At 39.9% G+C, this 22,844-nt stretch overlaps 1 protein-coding gene across 3 annotated transcripts in view; it reads left to right on the plus strand.

Moving 5' to 3' along the window:
* LOC100559672 (homeobox protein otx5) overlaps window positions 1-22,844 on the plus strand; it is a 53,285-nt gene that overhangs the window by 12,369 nt on the left and 18,072 nt on the right. Inside the window, exons 1-3 of one of the 3 annotated variants that reach the window (XM_003222856.3) lie at window positions 6,043-6,187; window positions 6,382-6,439; window positions 19,453-19,700. In XM_003222856.3, coding sequence (XP_003222904.1) covers window positions 19,604-19,700 — 97 coding nt within the window. In that variant the 5' untranslated portion in view covers window positions 6,043-6,187; window positions 6,382-6,439; window positions 19,453-19,603. Of the gene's footprint in view, window positions 1-6,042; window positions 6,188-6,275; window positions 6,440-19,452; window positions 19,701-22,844 lie in introns of those variants that run through there. The other 2 variants (XM_062962369.1, XM_062962368.1) reach the window with 2 other exon arrangements.

The raw sequence follows: 22,844 nt of genomic DNA on the forward strand, positions 1-22,844 counted from the left end.
TCCTGACATTTCACCCCCATCTATGACCGGCATCCTCAGAGCTTGTGAAGTCTGTTGGAAACTAGGCAAGTGTGAATGTTGCAATTGGCCACCTTGATTTGCATTGAATAGCCTGGCAGCTACAATGCTTGGGATCCTTTGTTGGGAGGTGATTACCTGGCCCTGATTGTTCCTGTCTGGAATTCCCATTTTCTGAGTGTTGCTCTTTATTTACTGTCCTGATTTTAGAGTTTTTTAAATACTGGTAGCCAGATTGTGTTCATTTTCATGGTTTCCTCCTTTCTGTTGAAATTGTTGACATGCTTGTGGATTTCAATTGCTTCTTTTGTAACGTATCTTGAAATACTTGCATACTTATATAATTCATTTCTTTAATTTTTCATTTGAATATAACATTTATTACATGTGTTGTTAGTTTTAGAGAGAAAGAATGACGCTTTGTGGCTTGAGGACGAATGGGCTCCCATAATGTGGCAGACTAATGCATTAGCGGGAAGTTACGTCTTTCTATGGAAAGTACACAGAATAATACACTCCTTTAGTCTGGCACCTATCAGAGCTGCCCATCTGTTTGAGAGGCGCTTGGACAAACCACCGCCGTGAATATCGTGTGGGGTATAGAAAGTTGACACAAGATAACCCTCTTTTTGTGAACAGCAGGCCCAATCCAGAAGACAATTCCTATGCAGCAGGGGTCCACGAATCTTTTAAGGAGTCTATGGGTGGGCTTCAGGCATTCCCCTTACACCGCAAGGCATCCAGGCAAACTTTGCAGATTGGAAACTACTTCCGAAAAGGAACTTTCCAAGTTCCTTCACTGTCCATTGACTTCCAGGAGATTCACAGAATGAATGAATCCATTCCTATTCATCTGAATTGTTCCGCTCACCGCAGATTTTAAATTGGTAACTGTACGGATCAGTCTCCAATCCAATCCAATCCAATGAATCAAATGCAAAACGTTGCATGTTTCCTTGATTTGGGGAGGGGATTCTCAAAGGCACCCAAAACTGAAAAAAAAAGATGAAGAATCAGAGCTGATTTTTCTCTTGTTCACTTAAATTAAGGGAGAATTGGTATAAAATGTTTTTTCAATGATACTTAACTCCCCATAAACTATCTAAGTACTATAAAAATCAAAAGAAAGAATGTTGGAAGTGTAACACGAAAATTGGGACTTTCTTACATGTATGGTGGGAATGTAAAGAGATTAAGGGCTTTTGGAAATTGATCCACCAGTATTCAAATAAAAATCTTTAAAAAGAACTTTGATTTTAAACCTGATTATTATTTGTTAAACATCATGGATTTTCATTTAGAAAGAAATGAAGATATATTATTTTTTATATAACAGCAGCAGCAAGAGCCTCAATAGCTCAAAAATGGCGTATGAAGGAAATTCCGTCTGAAGACTCATGGATCATTAAATTAAGGGATTACATGGACATGGACACTATGACTTTTTAAAATTACAAAACAGTACAAAAAAACAAAGGACAGATTGGACACCAGTCAAAAAGTTCCTACAAGAAAAACGCCACATTACCTTTGAGTAGATTGCTTTAAGGACATTAGTCATGCAAGGAAACAGAGAAATGTGGAAAGCAAGGAAGAGGGCTTAGGAAATATGTGCTATAATTTCAAGGAACTCTAAACCCTGTGGAATCGAATGGAAGTCACTTCCCATTGCCTGGTTATTTCCAAATTATTTTTCTTTCTCAATTTTTTTTCTTCTTAATTTTTTATTTTTTATCTTTTTTTTCCCCTGCCTTACTTTTCCTTTTTCATCACTAACTTATTTTTCTTTGTATCTATATCTTTTCTTGCCATACCCTCTTTATTCTATTTCCCCTTCCCCTCACAATTGCAATTAGCAATTATGTTTTTGTTTTTGTTCATGTTTTCGTAAATTCTGTTGAAAATGAATAAAAATTACTTTAAAAAAAGAAAGAATCAGAGCTGATTTTTGTATAGCAATGGTTATTGTCAACATCAGAGTTGTGGAATGAAAACAAAGCAGGGACTGAAGAAGCCATATCTTTCCATGTGTTTAAACTTCTAGCTAGACTTTTAGCCAAAGCAAAAGTGGCCCAGGTTGAGAGGTTTGCCCGATTTTATTTATTGTGTCATAAGCGAATTGAGAATCCAGTTATAATTTATAGAAAACCACAAACAAAGTTTAAAACTTGGCATTATACTAGATTTCCTTTGACCAGAAGCTGGCCACATGGAGTGCCTCTGGTGTCACTGTGAGAAGGTCCTCCCTTGTGCATGTGGCGGAGCTCAGATCGCATTGTAGTCAGTGGTTTGCGGTTTGCTCTCCTCCACACTCGCATGTCGTGGACTCCACTTTGTAGCCCCATTTCCTAAGATTGGCTCTGCATCTCGTGGAGCGGTCTGTTCAGTGCCTTCAGTTTGCCTGATGATGCAGAGCTTTAAAAACAAGGTGCGGAATGGCTTAAACAGCCAGCTAGGCTGTTTCAGCATGTGTTTTCAGGGCTGCTAATGTGTGTGGCTGCCAACGAATAATAGCAGGTTCTGCAGGATATATTTTAAAGGGAAGAACAGACAAAACCTCCTCTTAGTATTCCTTCCTTGACTAAGAAAACACTGTGAAATCAACAGGGTTGCCATAAGTCCATAGGAGACTTAACGGCACGTAAAACACCGGAGTCTGTGTCACATTCTCAAAGAAAATATGAATTCTAAAGAATCAACGCTAAACAAAGAAAAAGCCTCAGAAACATTGCTTTCTCTTACTTGCAGGATTTTGATACATCAACACAGACAAGCATGGAAAGGCAGAGTTTTGAATGGATAGGTGCAAAAAAAAAAGAAGAACACTATGTAATATGATTTTTGTTCCTGGGTTATAAATGTCATTTCTTAATTAGTTCTATTATCAAAACACGGAAAAGGTTGATTAAATTGCACAAATGTTGTTGTTGTGAGAGCACATTTTACTCTAGTTTTTCAATGACTATCTCATCGAGTCTCAACCAATTCAACCTAATTTGTGGCAGCCACAAAAACAAGGTTTCTGGAGTATAACAACTACTTTCAAAGTAAGTAACACACAATTAAACGGGAATAACAATTTCAAACCAGGAATGGACAATCTTTCAAATTTTGTTACATAGTGTCATTAGAGGACCCAAGGGATGAATCAATAATCAATAGGCTGTTAGGAATTGTGGCAGTTGAAGTCTGGTACATACTTATGTATTGGTCTGTGAGAGAGCCATTAATGGAGACTATTAGTATTATTATTTTTGTTATTATTATTATTATTATTTTATTATGACACAGCAAATAAGATAGATATGCTGGATTTCATATCACAAAATCACAAGTCGAACACTTCCCAAGCGTCTAGGACTGTGTGATGTATTTTCGGATGATGCGCCCAGATCCCAGTAGGGTGGCCTTTTGCAGTTGGCAGATCGTAATTTTGTCAATGTCTATTGTTTCCAAATGCCGGCTGAGATCTTTTGGCACGGCACCCAATGTGCCCATCACCACCGGGACCACCTGTACTGGTTTCTGCCAGAGTCTTTGAAGTTCAGTCTTGAGGTCCTGATAGTGAGTGAGTTTTCCCTGTTGTTTTTCGTCAATGCGACTGTCACCTGGGATGGCAACATCAATGATCCAAACCTTTTTCTTTTCCACAACTGTGATGTCTGGTGTGTTGTGTTCCAGAACTTTGTCAGTTTGGATTCAGAAGTCCCACAGTATCTTTGTGTGCTCATTTTCCAATACTTGTGCAGGTTTGTGATCCCACCAGTTCTTTGCTGCTGGTAGATTGTACTTGAGGCATAAGTTCCAATGAATCACTTGGGCCACATATTTGTGCCTCTATTTGTAGTCTGTCTGTGTGATTTTCTTACAGCAGCTGAGGATATGATCAATGGTTTCGTTGGTTTCCTTGCAGAGTCTGCATTTTGGGTCATCAGCTGATTTTTCGATCTTGGCTTTAATTGCATTTGTCCTGATGGCTTGCTCCTGGGCTGCAAGGATCAGGCCTTCTGTCTCTTTCTTCAGGGTCCCATTCGTGAGCCAGGTCTTCTCCTTATCAGCTTTTCCTTCAATTTTGTCAAGGAACTTTCCATGCAATATTATTATTATTATTATTATTATTATTATTATTATTATTATTATTATTATTATTATTGTTGGAGGAATGAATGGAAGTCACCAAAGCATAGATAGGTCTTAGTGTGGATGATTGAGTGAAGTGTCTGTAAGGAGAGCAGTAGGACCATATCACCACCACCACCACCACCACTCTCATCTAAAGTCAATGTATGTATGTTCCACAAAGGCTTCTACATGATTTGATGTATCTGGAAACCAACTTGGTGCTCATAACTTTCATTATCCAACTTAAAATACGAATGTTTTGAAATTAGTTTACTTGAGTTAATCTGTGCCGAGGGGATGACTACTAAAACTTTAGTAAAACAGTGCCACTTTTCCCCAGGTATGCCTTTTCTAATGGGAGCAGTCATAAAATAAAAAGCTAACTATAAATAACATTCAAAATACATAACCTGGGCAATGCTGGGCACACGTGCTGAACCCCTACGAACCACCTCGGAGTCTGAGATCGTCTGGGGAGGCCCTGCTCTCGGTCCCACCACCTTCGCAAATGCGGTTGGTGGGAACGAGAGATAAGGCCCCCTTGGTTGTGGAACTCCCTCCCAAGTGATGTCAGGTCAGCCCAGAGCCGGTCCAACAATGAGGCGAATTAAGCGGTTGCTTTGGGCGCCAAACATACGGGGGCGTAGTCAAGACTGCTTTTTCTGTTGATTTGTTGTAAAACATGATGTTTTGGTGCTTAATTTGGAAAATATTAATGTAATTTGATGTTTAATAGGCTTTTCATTAATCCCTCCTTATTATCCAACATTTTTGCTTATCCAACGCTTTTATTTTTCAGTGATTGTTTTTTTTGGGGGGGGGGCGCCAAAATTGTGTTTGCCTACACTTGAAAAATACCTAGGGCCAGCTCTGGGTCCGCTCCCTCCTGGCTATCAGAAAGAGAGCTAAAACCTGACTTTGGGAGCAAGCCTTTGAGAAGTAGTCATGCAATAAGTTTATTTGAAATCGTCCAATTGACTCTGGATCGGCCTTAGACCTTGTTTTTGGATGCTGTGTCTTAACATTGGATTGTATTTAAATATGTTTTATATGCATGCTTAGTAAAGGTAAAGGTTTCCCCTGACATTAAGTCCAGTCGTGACCGATTCTGGGGGGTTGGTGCTCATCTCCATTTCTAAGCCAAAGAGCTGGCGTTGTCCGTAGACACCTCCAAGATCATGTGGCCGGCATGACTGCATGGAGCGCCGTTACCTTCCCACCAGAGTGGTACCTATTAATCTACTCACATTGGCATGTTTTCGAACTGCTAGATTGGCAGGAGCTGGGGCTAACATTCCACTCCCGGGATTTGAACCTGGCACCTTTTGGTCCGCAAGTTCAGCAGCTCAGCGCTTTAACACACTGTGCCATCAGGGACCCCTTATTTTAATTTTAATGTAACTTTTTAATGTTTTATGTTGTAGTGCCGTTTGTAAGCTGCCGTGAGGCCCCCCATGGGTTGAGAAATGCGGGATGTAAATATGGTGAATAAATAAATAAACCAGGCATGGGCAAACTTGGTCCTTCTGAGTGTTTTGGATTCCAACTCCCACAATTGTGGGAGTTGAAGTCCAAAACACCTCGGAGGGACCAAGTTTGCCCATGCTTGTGCTGGACATATATACCAATGTGTGTATGTGCATACAGACATAATTGGCCATCAGAGTAAACAGGGTTTCTCTATTGCCTCCCAGGAAAACCCAACCACCAAGCCACCCCTCTCTCCTGTATATTAATCTACCCAAGTATTGCTATAATACCAATCATGTGAGGCCCTTGGAGCAGGTCTAAGAATGGGCCCTGCACACGGCGCACCAAATGGCCGGAGAGGGAACCCTCCCCCAGCAGAACGGCCGGTGCCACCAACAACAACCACAGCTCCCTCTCTCTCTCTCTCTCTCTCTCTCTCTCTCTCTCTCTCTCCCCCCCCCCCCCCCCTTTCTCCAGGGCTTAAGAGGAGAAAATCCCAAACCTTCGGATCTAAATGCCCAGAGAAGTCCTGGGCAGCAGAATCTCTTACCCAGCTCTAAATCTCTTTTCAATTCAGGTTAAGCTTCTCTTTTTATTACAGATTATAGGGATCTCCCACTGTATCACTTCTGGGTTATCCTTTTAACACATTTTGCTCTTTCTCGCTGGGGTTATTTTTTGTGGTTTCGTGGGGTTGGGAAGGAGCTGCCCTTGGTCTCTTTTCTCCATGGTCCGTGCCCCAGACCAAATCTCTGTTATGCTTCCTTGCAGAGGGACCCGGAGGCGCTCGAGACGGACACCTGGGCCCTGGGACTGCTCTCAGGAGAAGGTAAGGAAGAGCTTTTTCATTGAATAAAATATGTGTTTGGATGAGAGAACAAAGAATGCGGATACTGTGCCACCGACACAGGCATTCAGTGGTTGACCATGTAGTTCTTCATAGATAAGAGACCCAATGAGATGGAGGAGAGGCAATATGTATGGTCTCTTCATCCTCTATCTAGCATCTCTATTTATCTATCTATGTATCTATCTGAATACCAACCATACAAGAAAGACTTCAGTCAAGGCACCTTTTGATCACTTTTGATCACCAACCTACAAGTTGTATCTTCCTCATTCTTCCTGGTGAAGAATTCCAAACAAGTTGGAAACTCTTGAACGAGAGATTGAAAAATTGGGACATTGTGGACATTCAGTAGATGTTTGTTGGCAAAGTAGTTCTTCATAAATAAGAGACCCAAAGAGATGGAGGAAAGGTGATATATATATATATACATACATACATACACACATTCTATCTGGCATCTATCTAGCATCTATCTATCTAACTATCTATCCAAATACCAACCATAAAAGGAAGACTTCACCCATCTATAATAACCAAGGCGCCTTTTGATCACTTTTGATCATCAACCTACAAGTTGCATCTTCCGTATTCTTCCTGGTGAAGAATTCTGTACAACTCTTGGATGAGAGACTGAAAAATTGGGAATTATGGACATTTAGTATACAGGCACCGTAGCTCTTCATAGATAAGAGACCCAAAGAGAACGGGGAGATATCATATGTAAGGTCTTCTATCTATCATCTATCTATCAATCTATGTATCTATCTAAGTTCTTATCAAGCCTTGTGGCTTGGTTTGGTATTATGATATGGCCTAAGGGCTAATCAATAAAAATTATTATTATTATTATTATTATTATTATTATTATTATTATTATTATTATTATTATTATTATCTAAGTTGTTATAGGAGAATACCATCCATAGAAAGGAGACTTCGGTCATCTGAAACCGAGGTGCTTTTGAGTCACTCATGATCATCACCCTAAAAAGCGTTGTCTTCCCCATTTTTTTCATAAAGAATTCCATACAATTTGGAAACTCACCATAAATCCCTTCTGTGAAAAAATATCTTTGGTCGCCAGCTCCAACCTAATTTTTAGTCCCTTCAGTTAATGGCGCACATAAGCTGTTTCTGCGTTCCTGAAATGACTGCGCAACGGTCGGAAAATTGCTGACATGGCAAAACCGATTTGAACCAGAAAATAATGACCATGTTATGAAATCATTGTGGGTTCTTGCTTTCTTTAAGGCATCACTTACAGAGAAATCATTCCAATTTTAAGTTTTGTCATCTTTAGTCTTTATTGAAGTTGTACTTCTTTAATGCTCCTCCTTGTGTTCTGTATACCATTCATGGGAAGAGTATATATATCTGCAAACTATCAGATCACATATGGAAATACTATTTGAATTCACCTATGTGCAGCCTGCCAATATAGCCCATCTTTGTTTTTTTACAAGGTGTAGTCATTTTTATTATACTGATATTTTATCGGGGAAAATGATATAGTTAAAGCCGAGCTCTGATTATAACAAAAGTTACAACAGGCATAAATGCAAAATGTAGTGGTTTCCTTAGTTTGAGATTGTATTTTTTTTCAGAAAAAAAATATTTTCTTCAAAAGTATATTGATGTTTGTTATATGGGTTGCTGTGAGTTTTCCGGGCTGTATGGCCATGTCCCAGAAGCATTCTCTCCTGACGTTTCACCCACATCTATGGTAGGCATCCTCAGAGGTTGTGAAGTCTGTTGGCAACTAGGCAAGTGGGTCTATATATCTGTGGAATATCGGTGGGAGAAAGAACTCTTGTCTGCTTGAGACAAGTCTGAATGTTGCAACTGGCCAGCTTGAATATCCATGCAACTGAGTTGCTGTGAGCTTTCTGGGCTGTATGGTCATGTTCTAGTAGCATTCTCTCCTGATGTTTTGCTCACATCTATGGCAGGCATCCTCAGAGGTTGTGAGGTCTAACAACCTCTGAGGATGCCTGCCATAGATGTGGGCAAAACATCAGGAGAGAATGCTACTGGAACATGGCCATACAGCCCAGAAAGCTCACAGCAACCCAGTGATTCTGGCCATCAAAGCCTTCAACAATATATTGATCTTTGTTATATGTTTCCCAAAACCCATGAAAAGGGATTTTGATTCACTTCGAAACATACTTTGAAGACTGATGAAATAATCTATTTTGAAGGCACTTCCTTTACATTTTAAAACGATATGCATGTTTCATCCTGCTCTGCATTGTTTTTAGATTGTAGACATTACAAATAAGATTATCTATCTTTCTCCAGTCATTTCTGGATTTATCTGTCCATCCATTTATCTATCTACCTATCAAGTCGTTTCTACTTGATTATTGAATCAAAATTGAATTTGAAGGGAAAAATTAAGTTCTTATATTTTCATAACATGTGTTCTTGTATCCACATTATATTAGAGAAGATGAACTTTGATGTGATTTGTATTGGGGAAGGGGAGGAAAATGCTTTTTGTGTTGTCGAAGGCTTTCATGGCCGGAATCACTGGGTTGCTGTGAGTTTTCCGGGCTGTATGGCCATGTTCGAGAAGCATTCTGTCCTGACGTTTTGTCCACATCTATGGCAGACATCCTCAGAGGTTGAGACGTCTGTTGAAAACTAGGCAAGTGAGGTTTATATATCTGTGGAATAATGTCCAGGTTGGGAGAAAGAATTCTTGTCTGTTTGAGGCAAGTGTGAATGTTGCATCCTTTGTAATTGAACAAGATAAGTCAGCCATAGCAATGCACTTGAGGAACCAACCTTGACACAACATATTATATGAGAACACAGAAATGCTGGACAACTCTCGCAGCGACCATGTCCGACAACACAGAGAAGCCATTGGAATCCACAATTTCAACAGAAAGGAGGAAACCATGAAAATGAACAAAATCTGGCTACCAGTATTTTAAAAAAACTCTAAAATCAGGACAGTAAATAAAGAGCAACTCAGAAAACTGAGGAATTCCAAACATGAAACAATCAGGGCCAGCTAACACTTGCCAACAGATGATTCTCCCAGGCAGGAAGCAGCCAGGCTTTGACGCTACAAAGCAATTCAGTGCAAATCAAGGTGGCCAATTGCAAGATTCACAGTTGCCTCAAGCAGACAAGAGTTCTTTCTCCCACCCTGGACATTATTCCGCAGATCTATAAACCCCACTTGCCTAGTTTCCTACAGATCTCACATCCTCTGAGGATGCCTGCCATAGATGTGGGCAAAATGTCAGAATGCTTCTGGAACACAGCCCAAAAAACTCAAAGGAATTTGTTTATTTATAAACTCATTGATAATAAATTACAACAAAATTTAATTTGAAGAAAAAAGTTAAGTTCTTATATTTCCACAGCATGTGTACCTGTACACACATTATATTAAAGAAGGTAGACCTTGATGTGATTTGTACTGGGGACAGGAAAGAAAATGCTTTTTGTTTGCTTTTTGAGGGACTCTCTCATTGCATTCCTGTTGCCAGCGTATAAATCGATAATCCGAGACACTGCAAAGAGATGACATTCCGAATAGCCAAATATCTGGGGCAAAACAACATCTGCCCACTTGAAACCTCCGCAGGTTTCCATATTTCGCTAAGCCCCAAAGAGAGGTTTATTGCTTCCCTTGCATTAAGCAGCTCATATTCCCCCCCCCCCCCCCCCCCCAGTTCCTACTAGTTCATGCATTTGTACAGAAATATTTGCTTTTGCAACATTTTCCTAATAGCAACAACATCAGTTTCAGTTCATATTTAGTTTGGGGTTCGAAACTCAGTTCATTTTATGAATAAAGAAGGAACAAGCCTATCTAATTTATCAGTATTAGGAAATCCTTTGTTATTTTTTTCTGCCATGCAGATGAACCCATTGGAAAATGGCCTCATCTTGTGTTATATGTTGTTGGGTGCCTTCAGGTCATTTCCAACTTACGATGATATTAAGGTAAAGCTATTGAGTAAAGCTAAGGTAAAGCTAAGGTAAGGCTGAGAGTGTGTGACTCACCCAAGGGTCAGCCATTGAGTTTCCATGGCCAATGGCTGGCCTTGCGCAAGTCACACACTCACAGCTCCATAAGATCCTTTGAGAAGTTCTCCACAAACCAAAAACGGCTCAGAGGTCCGTATACCACGAGCAACAACCAAAAAATTAGATATAAATTTAATAAAAAAATAATATTAATAATATAATGCAATAATAAAAATAATTATTATTTTATTATGACACAGCAAACAAGATAGATATGCTGGATTTCGTATCACAAAATCACAAGCTGAACACTTCCCAAATGTCTAGGACTGTGTGATGTATTTTCGGATGATGCGAGCAGATCCCAGTAGGGTGGCCTTTTGCAGTTGGCAGATCGTGATTTTGTCAATGTCTATTGTTTCCAAATGCCGGCTGAGATGATGATGATGATGATGATGATGATGATGATGATGATGATGATGATGATGATGATGATGATTATTATTATTATTATTATTATTTGGAAATGACTTCAAAACACACAACAGGATCCTTCTACACTTTTGGCACTTAAAGATTATTATTATTATTGTATTGTATGACACAGCAAACAAGATAGACATGCTGGATTTCGTATCACAAAATCACAAGTCGAACACTTCCCAAGTGTCTAGGACTGTGTGATGTATTTTCAGATGATGCATGCAGATCCCAGCAGGGTGGCCTTTTTCAGCTGGCAGATCGTGATTTTGTCAATGTCTATTGTTTCCAAATGCCGGCTGAGATCTTTTGACATGGCACCCAGTGTGCCGATCACCACCGGGACCACCTGCACTGGTTTCTGCCAGAGTCTTTGAAGTTCAACCTTGAGGTTCTGATAGCGGCTGAGTTTTTCCTGTTGTTTTTCGCCAATGCGACTGTCACCTGGGATGGCAACATTAATGATCCAAACCTTTTTCCTTTCCACAACTGTGATGTCTGGTGTGTTGTGTTCCAGAACTTTATAAGTCTGGATTCGGAAGCCCCACAGTATCTTTGCGTGCTCATTTTCCAATACTTTTGCAGGTTTGTGATCGCACCAGTTCTTTACTGCAGGGAGGTGGTACTTGAGGCATAAGTTCCAATGAATCATTTGGGCCACATAGTTGTGCCTCTGTTTGTAGTCTGTCTGTGCGATTTTCTTACAGCAGCTGAGGATATGATCAATGGTTTCATTGGTTTCCTTGCACAGTCTGCATTTATTTATTATTTATTATTTATTAATTAATGTATTAATTATTACTATTATTATTATTATTTATTCATTTCTATCCCACTTTTCTCCCGTGGGTGGGATTCAAGCGGTGTATGAGATATAAAATTCATACAAATACATCCAACCACAATACATAATCAGTTAAATCATCATATCCCGATATAAAAGCCCAATTAACATATCAAATAAAACAATTTTTAAAACTTACAGCAAGATCCATTTGAAGATATCTGTAACCTCTGGCCACTGAAGTTATTTGTCATGTATGATCAAAATATTCAAATAATTATATATTCCTTAACTTTTCAGGCAACCTGTGCAGCCCCAGGTATAGAAAAATTCTAGGTAAAGTGGAAGAGGAAATTGATAGCCATCAAGGACAACAAAGGCAACTGTGTTGTGTCTCTTAGCTCCAATACAGTTGCCTTTGTTGTCCTCAATGGCGATCTATTTATGACAACTCAATGAAAGTCATAAAATCAGAATAGTCATGGCTTACTCAATCGCATCAATCTATCTGCAGCAGGTTAAACCACTGAGCTGCTGAACTTGCTAACTGAAAGGCTGTAGGTTCGAATCCGGGGAGCGGAGTGAGCTCCCACTGTCAGCTCCAGCTTCTGCCAACCTAGCAGTTTGAAAACATGCAAATGTGAGTAGATCAATAGGTCAAGTAGATTTGGCAGGAAGGTAACGGTGCTCCATGCTGTCATGCCAATGGCACCTCCAAAGGTGTCTATGGACAACGCCGGCTCTTAGGCTTAGAAATGGAGATGAGCACTAACCCCCAGAGTTGGACACAAATAAACATAATGTCAGAGAAAAACCTTTACCTTATCTACAATGCAGCCTTCCTCGTCTCCTGCTGCTTTCCACTTTGCGGTTACTGTCTCTTTAAATGAGTCATGCTGCCTCCTGATATGTCCAAACTATAACAGGCTCAGTTGGATCATATTGGCCTCTAGGCAAAGTTCGGCCTTGATTTGCTTTCGGATACATTCGTTTCTCTTTTTTGGCAGTGCATTGAATCTGGAGAACTCTCCTCCAGCACCACACTTGAAATTAGCTCTTTTCACCCCCCTATTCACTAGTTTTTCTTCCAGTTTTCCCAGCCCAGCATAGAAACTGGGTCAAATGGTACGTTCTTCAATCCAGGAGAAATCTGAGATTTTGGAAAGAGAGGGAAATGCTGTCTAGAGGGGGGGGGGGAGAGGGCACACTGTCATAAATAAATCAATATAGTCAATTTTATTTTCACAAGTTATGCTGAGAACGCAGCCAGGCTTTGAAGCTGCAGAGCCATTAAATGCTAATCACGGTGGCCAGTTGCAACATTCACACTTGCCTCAAGCAGACAAAAGTTTGTTCCAGAAGCATCATCTCCTGACGTTTTGGCCACATCTATGGCAGGCATCCTCAGAGGTTGTGTGGTCTGTTGCAAACTAGGCAAGTGGGGTTTATATATCTGTGGAATGATGTCCAGGGTGGGAGAAAGAACTCTTGTCTGTTCCCCCAGGCAAGAAGCAGCCAGGCTTTGAAACTGCAAGGCCATTCAATGCTAATCAAGGTGGCCAATTGCAACGTTCCCACTTGTTTCCAACAGACAAGAGTTCTTTCTCCCAACATGGACCTTCCATAGATATATAAACCTCGCTTGCCTAATTTCCCACAGATCCCACAACCTCTGAGGATGCCTGCCATGGATGTGGGCAAAATGTCAGGAGATAATGCTTCTGGATCATAGCCACACCGCCCAGAAAACTCACAGCAGACGATGAAAGCCTTCAACAACGAAATCAGTAGTAGTTATCAAAACATTTAGGTAATGGATTTCCAAAGAAATGCATACCATTTTTTTAAAAAGGATAAGATGGATAAGTTATACATAACGTAGAGTATTTAATTTCCTTGATAAAAAAATCCATTTTTAAATACATGAAACAATTTAATGTTCTCTCCGCAGGAAACCCTCCAAAGTGTTGAAAGTACCTAAACACCAGTCTATCACTTGTTTGTATGTTTGTGTTTCCCATTTCCTTGCCTTGTTTGCAGAAGTCACACAGGCCTTTAATTGAAAAGGAAGTTATTTAGGAACTTCCTAAATAACCCAACTTCTGAGTTATCTCTTAGGGACCTTATTTATTCTCTCCCTGGGAAAGGAGAGAATTTTGCTTTCTAGAAACTCATTTTCAATCCCTAAACTGTAAAGAGGACGACGAGGGGTTCATCTACACCAGGCATGGGCAAACTTGGGCCCTCCGGGTATTTTGGACTCCAACTCCCACAATTCCTAACAGCCGAAGGGCCCAGGTTTGCCCATGCCTGATCTACACTGTAGAATTACAGTGTTCCCACTTGCCTCCCATAGCCTTTGGAAAATGCTTGTCGCAACCCATTTCGACGCGGCCCGACATCCATCCTTGGTACCGGCGCTAATCCGTTGATAATTTATGAGTGCTTCGTGGGCTGTGTTTCTCATAAAACCCCCGGCTATTAAGCAAAATGAGTGATATTAAAGTGAAATGGAGGTTGGCCAGCCTTTCCCCTGTCCCACCACACCCCGAATTTGCTAATGGCAAGGAAAGGGCAGGAGCTGGAGAAAATAAAATCCTATTTCTCCATGCTTTTCTGAATTTCTACAGGAATAAACACTGATCTCTCTTGCAAAGGATTGTCCTATTGTAGGATAATATTTGGAGGGCTTTGCAATGAATTTCTCACATTCCAGAGCACAAGCTCCAGACACAAGCACACATTGGATCAGGCGTGGGCAAACTTGGGCCCTCCAGATGTTTTGGACTTCAACTCCCACAATTCCTAACAGCCAGTAGGCTGTTAGGAATTGTGGGAGTTGGAGTCCAAAACACCTGGAGGGCCCAAGTTTGCCCATGCCTGTTCCAATGTGTGCTTGTGTCTTGAGCCTCAGTCCTATTATTGAACCTCAGTCCTATTATTGAGCCTCAGTCCTATTATTGAGCCTCAGTCCTATTATTGAGCCTCAGTCCTATTACTGAGCCACAGTCCTATTACTGAGCCTCAGTCCTATTATTGAGCCTCAGTCCTATTATTGAGCCTCAGTCCTATTATTGAGCCTCAGTCCTATTACTGAGCCTCAGTCCTATTACTGAGCCTCAGTCCTATTACTGAGCCCCAGTCCTATTATTGAGCCTCAGTCCTATTATTGAGCCTCAGTCCTATTATTGAGCCTCAGTCCTATTATTGAGCCTCAGTCCTATTACTGAGCCACAGTCCTATTACTGAGCCTCAGTCCTATTATTGAGCCTCAGTCCTATTATTGAGCCTCAGTCCTATTACTGAGCCTCAGTCCTATTACTGAGCCTCAGTCCTATTACTGAGCCTCAGTCCTATTATTGAGCCACAGTCCTATTACTAAGCCTCAGTCCTATTATTGAGCCACAGTCCTATTACTAAGCCTCAGTCCTATTATTGAGCCTCAGTCCTATTACTGAGCCTCAGTCCTATTACTGAGCCTCAGTCCTATTACTGAGCCTCAGTCCTATTATTTCTCCCAACTAGAGTAGATCCATTGAATCCGTAGGGTTTGCTTACATTATTGTTGTGTGCACCTTCCAGTTGTCTCCAACTTGCGTAAAATCGAAGGGGTTTTGCTTTTGCCTTCCTCTGAGGCTGGAAGAGAATTGTGTGTGTTTTAACTTTCATGTCTGTTTTAATATATTCTTTTATGGTTGTATTTTAACTATGTTTTAATATGTTCTATGTGATGCCCCACCTCGAGCTGAAAGGAGAGGCAGATAATGTTTTATAATAATAATAATAATAATAATAATAATAATAATAATAATAATAATAATAGCCTATGATCATTTATTAGACTTTCATGGTGAGGATTCAACCTCCAGTCTCCAAAGTCTGATCCTATGGACCCCTATGTTATGTGATGCCACACCTTGAGCTGAGAGACAGACAATGCTTTAAAATAATAATAATAATAATAATAATAATAACCACCTAAGGTCATTTATTGGACTTTCATGGTGAGGATTCAACCCCTGGTCTCCAAAGTCGTGGCTCAGCGTATACCATGCCTACCCTATGGATCACGGCACAAACCGAATATATTTCCCGTTACAACTGGAAGTCAGAAAAAATAAATCATAACACTATGTAATAAAATTTGAATTTTTTTCTGTTCCTGGTTTGAAAGTGTTATTTCCTGTTTAATTGTGCAGCACTTTCTTTGAAAGTAGTTGTCCTACTCCAGAAACTTTGTTTTTGTGGCTGCCACAAACTAGGTTGAATTGGTTGCAACTCAATGAGATATTCATTGGAAAATTAGAGTAAAGTGTGCTGCAGGATGTCCTGTAAAAACAAAATAAACTTTTCCCAGGTTTTTTATGATAGATCCAATTAGGAAATGACAATTTATAACCCAGGAACAAAAATCGTGTTGCATAGTTTAATTTCTGTACCTTTTTATGCTTCTTACACAAACCGAATACCTTTTTTTACTTTTCAACTACAAGGAAGCAAATCAGAGTTTATCAGCTCAGTTGGTTCAATGAATATCCTCTGATTGGGAACAAACAATGGGATCCTGGCCCTTATCTTGTGACACTTAACATGGTATTCATTAGCATTATTATACCCATAAGCCAGATAAGATACTGCAGATTGAGCTGTAGATAGAGAGGCTGTGCAGTGTAATGCTTTGAGTGTGTGACTTTGGAAGACCAAGGTTCAAATCCCCACTCAACCCACTTACTGCAAGTCACACTCTCTCAGCCTGACAGACCTCATCTGAACAAAGACCCATGAAAAGATGACTTTATGGTTGCCATAAGTCTCAAAATATATATTTTTTGGGGTGGGGGAAGCAACTTTCTTTCCATTAGCTTGGAACTAATGTTTACATTCAGCTTTGAGTCTCCTCTGGGAGAGATAAAGTGGGGAATAATAAAATAATAATAATAATAATAATAACCTCACAATCTCTGAGGATGCCTGCCATAGATGTGGGAGAAATGTCAGGAGAGAATGCTTCTGGAACATGGCCATACTCACAGCAAGCCCATAATAATAATATTCTCCCCATGCAACAGATAAGTCAGTATGAATTCAGTATTTTTTATGCACCCTTATCCAAACAAAATCTATTTTTCCTTTTGAACTGGAAGTAAATAAAAATATGTTTACTCCTTATGCATTCCTACTCAAAACAAACTATTTTGAAATAAACAATGATTAATCTTTATGAAGTACTTCCATGGCTGGGGGGAACAGGGGGGAATCCCAACTCTGATCCCCATATTTTAACTATAACAACATATTGGTACCATGGATTTCTTGCTAAATTAATGTATTTCTCCCTTTCAATTGGAAAGCAGAAACAATCATTCATTTACTCTTGATGCATCCCCATACCAAGCAAATATAGAATTGTAGAGTTGGAAGAGACCTTATGGGCCATCCAGTTCAACCCCATTCTGCCAAGAAGCAGGAAAATCGCATTCAAAGCACCCCCATCAGATGGCCATCCAGCCTCTGCTTAAAAGCCTCCAAAGAAGGAGCCTCCACCGCACTCCGAGGCAGAGAGTTCCACTGCTGAACAGCTTTCACAGTGAGGAAGTCCTGCCTAATATTCAAGTGAGATCTCCTTTCCTGTAATTTGAAGCCATTGTTCCTGGTCTCCAGGCCAGCAGAAAACAAGCTTGCTCCCTCCTCCCTATGACTTCCCACGTTATGTTTTCATCTAATAATAATAATAATAATAATAATAATAATAATAATAATAATAATAATAATAATTGAAGGAAAAGCTGATAAGGAGAAGACTTGGCTCTGGCTCACAAGTGGGACGCTGAAGAAGGAGACAGAAGGCCTGATCCTTGCAGCCCAGGAGCAAGACATCGGACAAAGGCAATTCAGGCCAAGATCGAAAAATCAGCTGATGACCCAAAATGCAGACTGTGCAAGGAAGCTGACGAAACCATTGATCATATCCTCAGCTGCTGTAAGAAAATCGCACAGACAGACTACAAACAGAGGCACAAGTATGTGGCCCAAATGATTCATTGGAACTTATGCCTCAAGTACCACCTCCCAGCAGCAAAGAACTGGTGGGATCACAAACTTGCAAAGGTCGTGGAAAATGAGCACGCAAAGATATTGTTGGACTTCCGAATCCAGACTGACAAAGTTCTGGAACACAACACACCAGACATCACAGTTGTGGAAAAGAAAAAGGTTTGGATCATTGATGTTGCCATCCCAGGTGACAGTCGCATTGACGAAAAACAGCAGGAAAAACTCAGCCGCTATCAGGACCTCAAGATTGAACTTCAAAGACTCTGGCAGAAACCAGTACAGGTGGTCCCAGTGGTGATGGGCACATTGGGTGCTGTGCCAAAAGATCTCAGCAGGCATTTGGAAACTATAGACATTGACAAAATTACGATCTGCCAGCTGCAAAAGGCCACCCTGCTGGGATCTGCACGCATCATCCGAAAATACATCACACAGTCCTAGACACTTGGGAAGTGTTCGACTTGTGATTTTGTGATACGAAATCCAGCATGTCTATCTTGTACTTGGGAAGTGTTCGACTTGTGATTTTGTGATACGAAATCCAGCATGTCTATCTTGTACTTGGGAAGTGTTCGACTTGTGATTTTGTGATACGAAATCCAGCATGTCTATCTTGTTTGCTGTATCATAATAAAATAATAATAATAATAATAAATATAATAATAATAATAATACTTGACACAGTCCTAGGCACTTGGGAAGTGTTCGACTTGTGATTTTGTGATACGAAATCCAGCATATCTATCCTGTTTGCTGTGTCATAATAAAATAATAATAATAATAATAATAATAATAATAATAATAATAATAATAATAATAATAATAATACATGACACAGTCCTAGACACTTGGGAAGTGTTCGACTTGTGATTTTGTGATACGAAATCCAGCATGTCTATCTTGTTTGCTGTGTCATAATAAAATAATAATATTAATAATAATAATAATAATAATACTTGACACAGTCCTAGGCACTTGGGAAGTGTTCGACTTGTGATTTTGTGAAATGAAATCCAGCATGTCTATCTTGTTTGCTGTGTCATAATAAAATAATAATAATAATAATAATAATAATAATAATAATAATAATAATAATAATAATACTTGACACAGTCCTAGGCACTTGGGAAGTGTTCGACTTGTGATTTTGTGAAACGAAATCCAGCATGTCTATCTTGTTTGCTGTGTCATAATAAAATAATAATAATAATAATAATAATAATAATAATTCCCAGCATAGCATTTCCTCTGAGGACCAAACGCCGTGATGCTTTTCCCTGATGCTTTTCCTTGCCTCCTCCCCGAATCCAAAGGGCTATCCCAAACATTTAATGTGTTGACTTAAGCGGCCTGGTGTAGGCAACAAAAGGAGCCCCAAAGTGTGGGGCTGATTGTCCTAATGGCACCCATTAGCTTCCCCTTTTGACTTGCAAAACCCTCTGTGCCCCTTTACCATGTCATTACCATTGGAGGGGCGGAGAAAGGGGGAATTGGTGGAGTCCTTTTTAGCCATCCCAGCAGGAGGTTCTGCCCTTCTCTTGTGAGCATTGTGCCAAAGGAAGGCTGGTGTGGTGGACCCTTGGCATCCCCAGCCCATCCCCATTGGCCCACCTCTTCTCTGCCTCTCCTGACCCAAAGAGGTGGGTACAAACAAACACTTCTCTCTCTTCCTTGCCTCCTGCAGTTCCAGCTGCCCTTGGATGTTGAGCGGAGCAGGATAACCTAGGAGACCACCCTCCGAACCGACCACAAGCTCCAGCCAAAGAGAAGGAAGACCCTCTCCCGGTTGCCCGAGGCCAAGGAGAAGAAGGGTGGGAGACGCCAGCCTTCTGAGCATGATGTCCTACATCAAGCAACCACATTATGCGGTCAACGGGTTGACCTTGGCTGGGCCAGGCATGGACCTGCTGCATTCGGCGGTTGGATACCCCAGTAAGTACCACTTTCCCCATTCTGTCACTATTTCAGTAAGGTGGGCCATAAACACCCGGGTCTGGAGCAGTGTTTCCCACACTCTGATCTTCCAGATGTTTGGGACTTCAGCTCTTGGCCCAAGCAATTGAGGCTTCCAGGAATTGAAGTCCAAAATAGCAGGACTAACTAGTTTGGGAATCACTGGTCTTAAGTACCCTAAAGCAGGCATGGGCAAACTTTGTCCCTCCAGGTGTTTTGGACTCCAACTCCCACAATTCCTAACAGCCGGCAGGCTGTTAGGAATTGTGGGAGTTGGAGTCCATAACACCTGGAGGGACAAAGTTTGCCCATGCCTGCTTTAGTGTATTTAAGACCAGTGATTCTGTTAAGAATTGTGGGAGTTGGAGTCCAAAACATGTGGAGGGACAAAGTTTGCCCATGCCTGCTTTAGTGTATTTAAGACCATTGATTCTTCTAAGTATTGTGGGAGTTGGAGTCCAAAACATGTGGAGGGACAAAGTTTGCCCAAGCCTGCTTTAGGGTATTTAAGACCAGTGATTCTGTTAGGAATTGTGGGAGTTGGAGTCCAAAACATGTGGAGGGACAAAGTTTGCCCATGCCTGCTCTAAAGGCACCAAATCCCACAGATCTATTTGTACTGTATCCTTAAGGCAGGATAAAAATAAATATAATAGATTATTATTATTATTATTATTATTATTATTATTATTATTATTATTATTATTATATTTATACCCTGCTTTATCTCTCCTGAAGGAGACTCAAAGCTGCTTAACATAAAAACCTTTGCATACCATTTAAAATATACACATATGCAAACATTAAAACAGGAGCTCAAAGATCACCAAACTATGTATTATCCTTATAGATTTATTTGTACATAACGACACAGAACACATGCATATTGGGTCCAAGTGTCAGGGATTTGTCTCTGAATATCAACCTAGGATATTACAGGTATTTTCGCGGAATGTGCTGCTTTCTGCAGCATTTGGATTGATGTTCTCTCCAAATTAAGGCAATTTCTAGTGTTTTTTGTCTTTTTTGCCACAGTCGTCCCATTTCAATTGGTAAGTCCTTGTATTTTCCAGCTCTTTGTCCTCTACTCTACTACCTCCTGGTACTGCAAGTCTATATTATTATTATTAATTATTTTATTATTTTATAAATATTATTAAAAATACCTGGAGGTGGGTTTTCGTGCAGACAACGGTTTGCTTTGGCTAAATTTAATGCCTTTACTTAAAAAAAAACCCAGAAAGGCCTCTACCCTGGAATTATTTAGCCGTGAGGAAGTGGGGTAAGAAATAAAATTATTATTATTATTATTATTATTATTATTATTATTATTATTATTATTTTATTGTATGACACAGCAAACAAGATAGACATGCTGGATTTCATATCACAAAATCACAAGTCGAACACTTCCCAAGTGTCTAGGACTGTGTGATGTATTTTCGGATGATGTGTGCAGATCCCAGTAGAGTGGCTTTTTGCAGTTGACAGATCGTGATTTTGTCAATGTCTATTGTTTCCAAATGCCGGCTAAGATCTTTATTATTATTATTATTATTATTATTATTATTATTATACCTCTACTCTACTGTCTCCTGGTACTTCAGTGTCTATTATTATTATTATTATTATTATTATTATTATTATTATTATTATTATTCCTCTACTCTACTGTCTCCTGGTACTTCAGTGTCTATTATTATTATTATTGTTGTTGTTGTTGTTGTTATTATTATTATTATTATTATTATTATTATTATTATTATTATTATATTTGTACCCCTTGATTAACCAGGATGTAGTGCAGTGGTTCTCAGCCTGGAGTCCCCAGATATTTAACAGCTGGTAAACTGGATGGGATTTCTGGGAGTTGTCAGCCAAAACATCTGGAGACCCACAAGTTGTGAACCACTGATGTAGTGGGTCTCCTTGATCTGAAACTGGATGATGATGATAATGATGATGGTGATGATTTAGGCCTTGATGTTAGTGAGAAAGATCCTATTATTCTTAGGCAAAGGCTGGGGCCAATAATCGGAGACAAGAGTCTTCCCTCCCGCTGTCAGCCAGGATTGCCTCCATAGGGATCTGAATTGTCATGGGAATGGTTTGCACAAAAGGCGGGGAGAAACCAACACATCGGCCCTCCTGCAAAAGGATGGGGAGCTCAATTACTTTCTTTACCTTGGGACCCCATCTGAAGATACCCTGCTGAACATGCAAATGTTGATTTATATTACAAATACAGTAGAGTCTTACTTATCCAAGCTAAACGGGCCGGCAGAAGCTTGGATAAGCGAATATATTTATATATATACTTATCTCTGTTACCCTGCAAACAACACCTACTGCTGAGGAGTTTCTAACTAAAACTATATAAACTGAAAACAGAAAGAACTCCAAAACACAAAATAGACTCTATTGGATAATAAAGAGGCATTAAGGAAAAGCCTATTAAACATCAAATTGGGTTATGATTTTACAAATTAAGCACCAAAACATCATGTTAATACAACAAATTTGACAGAAAAAGTAGTTCAATACGAAGTAATGTTATGTTGTAATTACTGTATTTGTGAATTTAGCACCAAAATATCATGATATATTGAAAACATTGACTACAAAAATGCCTTGGATAATCCAGAAGCTTGGATAAGCGAGGCTTGGATAAGTGAGACTCTACTGTAATAGTAATTGGGCTTAATGCAGACAGGGTGGCCCATATATGCATGGGATCAGGTTTAAGAATGAAATACCCTGACGATGAACAGTTATGAAAGAAACACCCTTTCGGAGATTTATGTTCATTAATCCAGATCATATGAAATTGTTATTTTTTTTGGCCCTAATTAGAAGAGAGCCTTTGAAATGAATGGGACTTATTCTTTGCCACTTATGTAAGGCTTATTAGCTTCAGTGGGTCTACTTTGGTTGGGATTAAAATGTGGTTTTGTCCTATATTATTAACCCTGGAGGTCATTGCCGCTCACTTTGCAAAGAGTATCCTAATGTGGGTTGTTGTGTGTTTTCCGGGCTGTATGGCCATGTTCCAGAAGCATAAGAAAATACATCACACAGTCCTAAACACTTGGGAAGTGTTCGATTTGTGATTTTGTAAGACGA

The sequence above is a fragment of the Anolis carolinensis genome, unplaced genomic scaffold (assembly GCF_035594765.1).
Source record: "Anolis carolinensis isolate JA03-04 unplaced genomic scaffold, rAnoCar3.1.pri scaffold_10, whole genome shotgun sequence".
Taxonomy (NCBI): domain Eukaryota; kingdom Metazoa; phylum Chordata; class Lepidosauria; order Squamata; family Dactyloidae; genus Anolis; species Anolis carolinensis.